Source organism: Mesitornis unicolor, unplaced genomic scaffold (genome assembly GCF_000695765.1).
Source record: "Mesitornis unicolor isolate BGI_N332 unplaced genomic scaffold, ASM69576v1 scaffold30783, whole genome shotgun sequence".
NCBI lineage: Eukaryota > Metazoa > Chordata > Aves > Mesitornithiformes > Mesitornithidae > Mesitornis > Mesitornis unicolor.
The window spans coordinates 27,499-37,047 of NW_010174462.1; the positions used below are offsets into that span (position 1 = coordinate 27,499).

Below are 9,549 nucleotides of genomic sequence, written 5' to 3' on the forward strand. Positions count from 1 at the left end.
AAGTATTAAATAAATCGATATGAAATACATGATCAGTTTCTTTCCATTAAAAGAATAAGTCAGTGGTATTGTTAACTCGAATAAATGATGAGTCAGACTTTCCAAAATCGCATCACAATCCTACATAGTACTTTCCACTGCCTTCTTGGGTTTTAACTTTAGGCTGTACTAGTACTAAGCTTCAAGCTTTTCTTTATGAGACACTCATAAACTTGCTGCTTGTTGAGGTTCAGATCTGCAATAATTTGCAGACTTTCAGGAGATGACATTTTAAAGAAGAATCGCCAGCAATAATAAAAGTATGATAAAACATAAAAATGCGATAAAAATTACAGTCTTAAAAAGTAATGTCTATTTCATTAGTACAAGCTTAGATGTTACAGCATTGACTACATGCAATACTAATCTGCGGACTTTTTCATTTTAGACCCATCTTTAAGACAAAGACATCATGGATAAATATGAAATAATTAAAAAAATTGGAGAAGGATCTTTTGGCAAAATATTCTTGGCAAAAGGAAAAGCAGATAATGAGCAGTGTGTTATCAAAGAGATCAATTTAACTGAGGTAAAACAACAAAACCTGAATGATAACTGTAGTTATTTACCTGATCGTGCCAATTGCATTTAGCTCGGGTATGAACTTGGGTTATGTTTTATCTCCTTTGTAGTTCTGTCTTGATTATATAGTGTTAACCTTTCCAGAGACTGTACTTTCTGCTAATTTAGTGATTTTACAAGCATAGATGAAATAGATATTTTGGTATTAACAGTGTTGGCCTTTTACTGCGTTTTTGTTCTTTTCAAAACCTCTCTACTTACAATGTGTGACACTACCTAATGACAATTTTATAATAGATGATTCAACTACAATGAAACTATTGCCACTGAAATAACAAATCACAGTTTTGCAATACATTTCTCTAAACTTTTTAATTTCCTTTTTTTTAGCACATCCATGTTTTCAGGCTTGAGTAATTCACAACAGAGTCTTTCCAGTTCCCAATTATGTTTTTGGCAGTTTGATTCATCTCATCTCATTTTAAATGTCCATTCTGTAGCTGTCAGCATCTGAGCTGCTTGGCTAGGCGCCCTTTCTAGGAGAACAAGGGAAATGTGTATTTTTAGGATGCTGTTGATCATGCATGTTTTAGAATTCTGTTTTAGACTGAGCTGAATTGGGCCATAAAGCCACTCTCTTCCCTTCCGTTGACTGCAGAGGCAGATTGGGGTCACCAGCTCAGGTATCAGAGCAACACCACTCCTATATCTTGTTCCAGAAAGACAGGCGATTTAAGTCCCTGTGACTTCAATATGCGGAGTTCAACAGTCAATTTCTATGAGTACCTACATGCTTTTGACAGATTGTTTGCTATTCTGGGTGACGTGTGAATTTCTAATATACTGGAGAATTATAATAGAAGAGTGAATATATGTATCAGTTCTAGAAAGAGCTGTATGACTTCCAAATTCAACCCAGAAAAAATTATATGCTAGTAATGACAGCTAAATAAAAAATAATTAGTCTCTCTCTGTGCTCATGACCAATAAAAACCATGCATTTCTAATCTTAGATTTTGATGTACGCAAAATAGAAAAATGGAGGCTTATAAAATATTACTGTGGATCCCACTTGTTCAAAAACCAGGAGCTGGATACAGAAAATTACTACTTCAAAGTCATAAGATTTGGTTTTTATATGGTAGAGTGTTTCATTCACTTTATTTTTTGACAGTTGGACTTCATGATCTTAGAGGCCTTTTCTAACTTATTGATTCTATGATTCTAATGTTTGAATCTTTGAGGATTAAATTTCAAAATTATTTCTTAAGAATGAGGGTAAGAAACTTTTTATAAATACAAGAAGACATTTTGATGGATGGATACTCGGAGCCATGAATTTTTCCAAAGTAATGTTGTTGAAAGTGTGATCACAATGAACCAAATAGAAGTTTTCCATTTAATGTAACAGGGCAAAGAGTTTGCCGGAAATATTGCAATAACCCATAGCACCAGTAGCACTGAAGGACTTTTTTTCTTTTTACTTTATTCTTCTGAGGTCAACCATATTAAGAATACAGAGTAATCTAGAATTTTATTCTTCAGCTACTTATGGGAAGTTTAACTTTAGAGTATGACTCTACTCTTCAGCTAGCTTAGCAATAGCATTTGTGTAAAAAGTTAAAAGGTATACATTTGCTTGTTTGTAAAATGTCATAATTTGGTTTTACTTTGGTAATGTTCCAATGTATTTCCAAGCATACCATAAAATTGGTATTTTATGTTATATATATCTCATTTTATAATATTTCTGCATCACCTTGTGTCGTCGTTTATACAGTTGCTCTATCACCCTGATGCCTCCCCCCAACCCAGAGAGGGGGGGTGAGAAAAGGAAAGGACATTTGTGGGTTGAAATAGAAATATATTAAATAATATTAATAATAAACAACTAATGTTAATAACAGTTATACACAGAGTTATACTCAACCAATATTGTGGAGGAGTAGGCTTCAGGGTTAGGATGGTAAATAAGTCCCTCTTGAGATGTCAGCCATGGAAGAGGGAGGAAAAAGGAGCAGGAGGAAGAGGCAGAGAAGGGCCGTCTCCAGGAAATTCCCCAATTTATAGTGACTGTGATGTTTATGATACAAATAGTATTAGTTGGTCAGCCTAGGGTCACCTTGGAGTTGACCCCCTAAGTTTCCACTGCCCCCAGCCTCTGCATCTGTTTATCTCAAGACGACTGAAGACCTTGAGCACTATGACAACCTGCACACCAGTATTAGCTGAAGCCTGTAACAGTTTTATCACTTTGCTCCCATGAAATGGAGTGTTGTAGTCCTTACAAAATTGCAGTTTTCTTCAACAGAAAACTGACACTAAAATTCTGTCCCACTGAACCAGGACACCTTGGTACGCAGTCTTTTTGTATTTGCAGGAATGGTTTGATAACAATGTCACTGTTTTTGAAGAGAGTTATATTTATCATTGCTAGCATATAGTTTCTTAATTTTCTGTAGATGCCTGCGAAAGAAAAAGAAGATTCTCAGAAAGAAGTCATTCTTCTGGCCAAGATGAAGCATGCAAATATCGTAACCTTCTATGCTTCTTTGCAAGGTTTACTTTTAACACTTTTGTTTTATTTGTGATTATAGGCGTGGAAGGCAGCAAAACCCAGCTTGTTAATACTGCCCAACCTTAAGCCTGTCCCCAACCCCTTATTTACCAGTGGGGACAGATACCAACTCCTGAAAATCAACATGAGGTATCAAATTCAGTCATCACTTGCCCTCCTTATGTGTGTGTATTTGGGACCTAAGGTGTTGTGGCGTAAGTGCTAGGTCTTGGGCTGTCTGCATTAAGTTGAACTTTAGTCTTGACTTTCAGTAGGAGTCCAGAGTTTAATGAGACTTTTCTAGGAGTTTCAATAGAAGAAGAAAGCTTTTGAGTATAGCAAGAAATAGGTCCTGTTGGCCTTTTGTCTCGAACCATATTTTGAGGTATCTCTCAAGGATACAGAATTCTTCAGAACCGAAAGAGGAAGAAGGCAGTCTGTTCTCCATAAAATTATTATAAAAATAATTCCCTGTATTCAGGACTGTAAATGTTTTAAGGTACACATAAATCTGGTAGTCTTCTGGAATCAAAAGAGGTAAGAATAGGGTGAGTTTCTCTAGGATGTAGCCCATGGTGTTTATTTCTACTGTTTGGACACTGTCTACTTTTAACCTTTCCCCTAAGCCTAACTGTATGCTTAGTTATTACTGGGGAACAGTCCCAGCTATGAAGCAATCCGCTAAGTGTTGCCTGTAAGAGCATCTGTCTTTCTACCAGTGTGATCTCTTGAGGGTTTTCTCATGTATTTAATATTTTGGTAAACCTACATTTAAATATATTTTCACATCATAGTTTTGCATCAGGTTTCACCTGGAGGAACCATTTTTTTCTCAGTTGCTCTTTGAAATGGAGGAGTAGGTAGAGGATTAACTACTCCCTTTTAAAAGAAGGACTACATAAAATCAAAATAATTTTTTGTTGTATTAATGAGTAATAAAGGAATAATTATACTTTTCTTTCAGAAAAGAACAAGCTATATATTGTGATGGAATACTGCGATGGTGGGGATTTAATGAAGCGGATAAATATGCAGCACGGAGTGCTGTTTGACGAGGACCAGGTGAAAGAAGTTATCTTTAGAGGAAAGGACGTATTATGTAAAACACATTATTTGAATTATTCAGTACAGTCAAGAAAGGAAAGCAAATTGCCCAGTTCAACGTAATGTCATTATAATATGTTTATATTTTCAAATGTATGCCTATGAAAGTCACATTTGTGGCATCAGCCCTATGCAGGAAATAATTTGTTTAATGTGAAGCATTACAAAATAGAATATTATTACTTGAATCAAAATCTTTCATGAGTATCAGTTTTCCTAAGTAGAGAAGCATATAGACACATCATACTTTTGTTTCTGAATTAAGTGCAACTGTCCTTATTCAATAAAACATGTGTATTTGAAGTTAAATATATGTTTAAGAGCTGTATTTGGTCAAGGGTAAAGGATAAACCTGTGTGCTTACCTACTATGCAAGTTTCTGCATAGCTCCCTTCTTTCACATTTCCATCCTTCATCCTCTTGTTCTGTTTTATTCTGGACCATATTCAGTAAGACTACAAATACTATATCTGAGTGGTTTGACTCCCACCAGTGAGGATTAAGAAGACACTTCCAAATTCTCTTAGTTGTTATTTGAACTCACTCATTTCTAAATTAAGGTCTAGTATTCTTATTGTCCTTTGATGTGGTTCTTCAGTCCTTGTTCAAGTGTTTGTCCTATCACAGTCAGTTAAAACTGCATGGGGATAAGGAAAGTGAAGCAGGTATCTTTCCATATAGGTTTGTGGTAGCACTAAAAAAGGAAAAGGAAAAGTCTATGGCATTAATTTTAAAAATAATTTCTTACTATTTTGTACTGCATATGCAGTATAATGTTTTACATGCTGTTTTTATTTTATGTAATTCAGTAAGATGCCCTATTGGACATTAGAGCTATAAAAATTTATATATCCATTCCTTTTATCTTTTACTGCAGATTCTGAGTTGGTTTGTGCAGATCTCTTTGGGCTTGAAACACATTCACGACAAGAAGATTTTACACAGAGATGTAAAAGCACAGGTAGTAAAACTGGTACTGGAGAGGGGATGATTTTGTACTGTAAAAATATGCTTAAAAAGCTTTGCCATGTTTCATTTTTGCATACAAGTTTTGTTTTTGTTTGCAGAACATTTTTCTTAGCAATAATGAAAAGGTAGCAAAGCTTGGGGACTTTGGCATAGCGAGACAGTTGAACAGGTAAGCACCTTTTTTAATGAGTCTGTGACCTACACCAAATAGGTCTGTTTCTGAATGTTCAGAATGCAGCTTGAGTGTGCAAATTGTTTGTGGATTATGCTTATTCAAGAGGTCTGGGGTGCAAAGGGTCTGACACTACATTTTTCTCTGTCATCCTAAAACATGCCATCCTGCATGAAACTACAGATGTACCTAGCCTAGTAACTGGACTTCTGTCATCTATAGGACATAGAGTGGGCAAGCGTTGTTCTTTCCCTGTTCTCTGTGGAACTGACATAAAAGCTCCTGCTCTTGCAGCCACTCTTAATAATTTCTGGTGCCTCATAAAAATAAAGTAAAGAGCATTAAAAACTTAGGAAAGAGTATAAGAGTTTGCACAAAGTGTTTCTTTTCTTCATATGCCCTCCAAGACTGTGCCTATATTATTTTTTTAAAAAGGTCCAGAACCCACTATCTGGTCCTGACAGTAAATGGCATCGCATGGCTTTCATCTATACAGCTAAAATCTGTTTTCCTAATGAGAGTGGCCTTATCTTGCTGACTTTGAGGTCAAGGTTGGCCTGTCCTGCATAGTGGCCAGGCATTGTGTAGGGCTTTTTGGCATGACCAGAATGTGCCAGGGGGCATACTAACAAGAGGGCAATGCTTGAATTTGATATCTTTTTGAGCCACTTGATTGTATTATTAAGATATTACTCAACTATTTGGAGAGCAGAAATAAGGTTGCCCACAGGCTTTTCACCTAGGGCAGAGAAGCCTCTGGTTTAATTGCTCATAAATTTTTCAGTGTGTAAGCCTTTTTGTTCATTGTGTTTCATTAGCACTATGGAGTTTGCCCATACCTGCGTGGGGACTCCCTATTATCTGTCTCCTGAGATCTGTGAAAATCGACCGTATAACAATAAAACGTAAGTCTGTCTTTCCTTCATATGCTTGTGCGTGAGGGCATGCAGGCAGAGAGAACTTATGTGAGTAATATCCTGGTTTAAATCAGCACTTCTGCAGGGCACCAGGGATTTCACATGTGTCACCCTTGTGAAGTATTGTATTATTGTGTATAGTAATTAGGTGCATCAATCATATACAACTGTGTTATACTATACAACACTCTTAGTTGTATTTTGTCTCACAGGGTCCAGGGTATAGCAATCAGCAGTTCGTTGTGATTCATCTACAGGCTTACAATAATTATATTTTTTGTTTTTGTAAAAGTACTTGTACTTTGAACTTAAAATATAATCTCATTCTCTTTTAATACTCCTTGTTAGTAGTGGCATGACATGTAAAATAGATTTTTTTTCCTTTGCTTTATCTGGTTCTCCATTAAATACTATATTTTTCTCTCTGTTTCCAACATGCAATAACCAGTGCAAGTATGGATCTTTTCAGTTCCAAGTCTGTGAATATTTGGTACACTCATTTGTGATTTATAAAAATACACTAAAATGAAAGCTGCTAGGTTGGCAATTCTGGAACTTCACAGTAGCCACCTCAGGAAAGACAAATAGATCTGAGAATTGTAAAGGTTTGCTCAGGCTTAGCATAAAATACCTAATAAGAAGCACTGAAATTTCAGGAGCTGAGTGGGCTATAGGCCTCCTTCTCTCTATGGGGGATATGACCAACACTAAATATCTTAAAGCCCAGACTAGCATCTCAGCTCTAAGGTGCTATTCACACAAGTTTACTCCCTTGCTGTCTCCTTAACTACCAAGTCAGCCAGAGACAGCTTTGCCCTGTATCCTCCTAGGAGTATGAAGCTGGCATTCTGTATGTTATGTGCCTTTTCCAACTATAATGATAGTACCTAGTTAGGTATCATAGAACAATGGTATCACAACTGAAAAGAAATTTCAGGTTATTGTCAGTGCATCTTAAGAAAAATTTAAAATTGCACCAGTATTAGACTGTGATGGAATAATGTCAATAAACTTACGAGCTGAGAAGAGGTACTGATTACATGTATGAAAATACTATAGTCTTTATGTATTATTATTATATTACTGTTTATTCACAGAGATATTTGGTCTCTTGGCTGTGTGCTTTATGAGCTATGTGCACTAAAGCATCCTGTAAGTACCATAGTATAAGATCAATATCATATTATTACAAAATAATGGCCAGCCTGGAAAAACTGTAGTAATGATAGTATTCATAGACTTCTGCTCAATTAATTTCAGTTTGTTTATTGATATTAAAGAATGACTGCCAGTGTTAATTTTTTTGTATCGTGTCTGTTTTGTACATACAAAGTATTATGTTGTATTTCTACAACTTTATGTGTATGTGTATATATATATATATATATATATGCACACATGTATCAGACACACACTCACTCCTTAATAAGTACTAAACTTTTTCAAAAGACAGATGAACAATGGAAGGAATTAAAGCCACACTTCAAGATCAGGCTTTAAGCATATAAATGTGCTCATTTCTATTTGAATATACCAATCTATACTTACTAAAGAGCTTGAAACCCACATTCCCCCAGAAAGCAGTTTGAGTCTCCAGAAGCATTTTCTTAAAGTTTTCATCTTGTTTGGAAGCATATTCATGTCTGAAAATAACTGAGACAGCATCTTCAGGAAGCTGTATGGTCCTCAGGCTGATCTGAGCCTCAGATAATACTCAGCCTGTGAGTATTATGTGGAGAAGGGAATACAGGAGAAACTAATCCTGACAACAGGAAAACGATCAGCTTCCTGGTCCCAGCAGAATTTGACCTTTTGCTGGGCTTGGATGCTGGAGAAGGCAGAGCAGCACTGGTAGGGAAGGCAATTGTGCTGAGCTGAGAGCAAGGGGATACTGCTAAGGAAAAGTCCAGATTTCACAAAGTGAGAAAACATTAATGCTACTTGTTATTAATATTAGCTGGTTTATTGTATACTTTATTGCTGCCCATTTTTTAATTTGAAGACAGGGGCTATATGCTGATGTAGACAGGAAATGGAAGTGATGTTAAGGCAGATTTTGTTTACGCCACCTTCAAAATAGCCAAGTAAATAAAATGGTAATTTTAGGAAGAAGTTGCTTTCAAAATTAGTTTTGCCTCTCTGAGGCCCTAAAAAATTTTATTAATGCTGATCTGTAAAGACATCTGCTGAACTGAGAGGACTGAGTTGTCTGAGTGGCATCAGTTGTTAAAAATCAGATTATACTTTCATTCCTGAGAGAACGCAGAACGCAGAGGCTAAGTTGTGTGGAGTGAGGTTTTGAAGGTGAACACTATGAAGATAGTATGAAAGCAGGTCTCTGTTGAATAGCTTTTGTCAAAATAAATCATGATTAATTCTGGAAAAATTGCTACTGCATGACAGCAGAGTATGAATAAAGCCCTTCCAGGTACAAAAGCTATCGGACCTGTTGACTCATGCAACTGAGACAAGTAGAATGTAATCAAGAAATACAATCAGAGATTGCTTTTATTAATTTTCCACTGCAAGCTATGGATAGCAAGAAAGGATATGTGAAGAGATTGCATAGCACAGGGTTTCTGTCAGCAAGTACCTTTTTTTTTCAAGTTGGGGTGTCTGGTCCATCATTTCTAACCAGCAGTACTTACTGTCCTCTTTTTACCGTTTTCATTGATTAAGTTTGAAGGCAATAGTTTGCACCAGCTGGTACTGAAGATCTGTAGAGGACATTTTCACCCAGTGTCTCCCAACTATTCATATGACTTGAGGATATTAATTTCTCAGTTGTTTAAAATATCTCCAAGAGATCGACCATCTATCAACTCTATTCTAAGGAAGCCCTTCTTGCAGAAGGTCATTCTCAGGTATTTGCCACCTGAGGTAAGTGCCTTGCACTGCTGCTTGCTGAGAGAAAAATATATATCAAGGTAGTATAAACAGTTCTATCAGATACCTTTTTCCTTACAGATAACACAGGAAGAACTCAGTCACACTGTAATACATAGAAAAAGGCCTTCAGCATCACAGCCTGGAGCCAAGCTGATAGAAGGTAATAATAATATTACTTAACATTAGTTCTACACTAATATATGTTAGTCACATTTTTTAAAATGTCAATGGTCATATACTCAGAATTTTCTCACATTTTATCTCCCAGACATGATACTTTCACAGTCATTACTCAGAAAAGATTTAAAACTCACTTAGAAACTACTTAATCCTATGAAAGACTGCACTTCGGGTCCTGCACTTCAGTCGCAATAACCCCG

At 36.2% G+C, this 9,549-nt stretch overlaps 1 protein-coding gene across 1 annotated transcript; it reads left to right on the top strand.

Moving 5' to 3' along the window:
* Positions 1–439: 439 nt before the first annotated feature.
* NEK5 (NIMA-related kinase 5) lies at positions 440–9,329 on the top strand (the record flags this gene model as incomplete). The annotated part of the gene is made up of 9 exons (XM_010181065.1): positions 440–568; positions 3,024–3,120; positions 4,083–4,180; positions 5,100–5,183; positions 5,290–5,360; positions 6,182–6,268; positions 7,378–7,432; positions 8,960–9,160; positions 9,257–9,329. Coding segments are annotated over exons 1-9 (883 nt in total), but the record flags the coding sequence as incomplete, so codon positions are not given.
* Between the last annotated feature and the right edge of the window lie 220 nt (positions 9,330–9,549).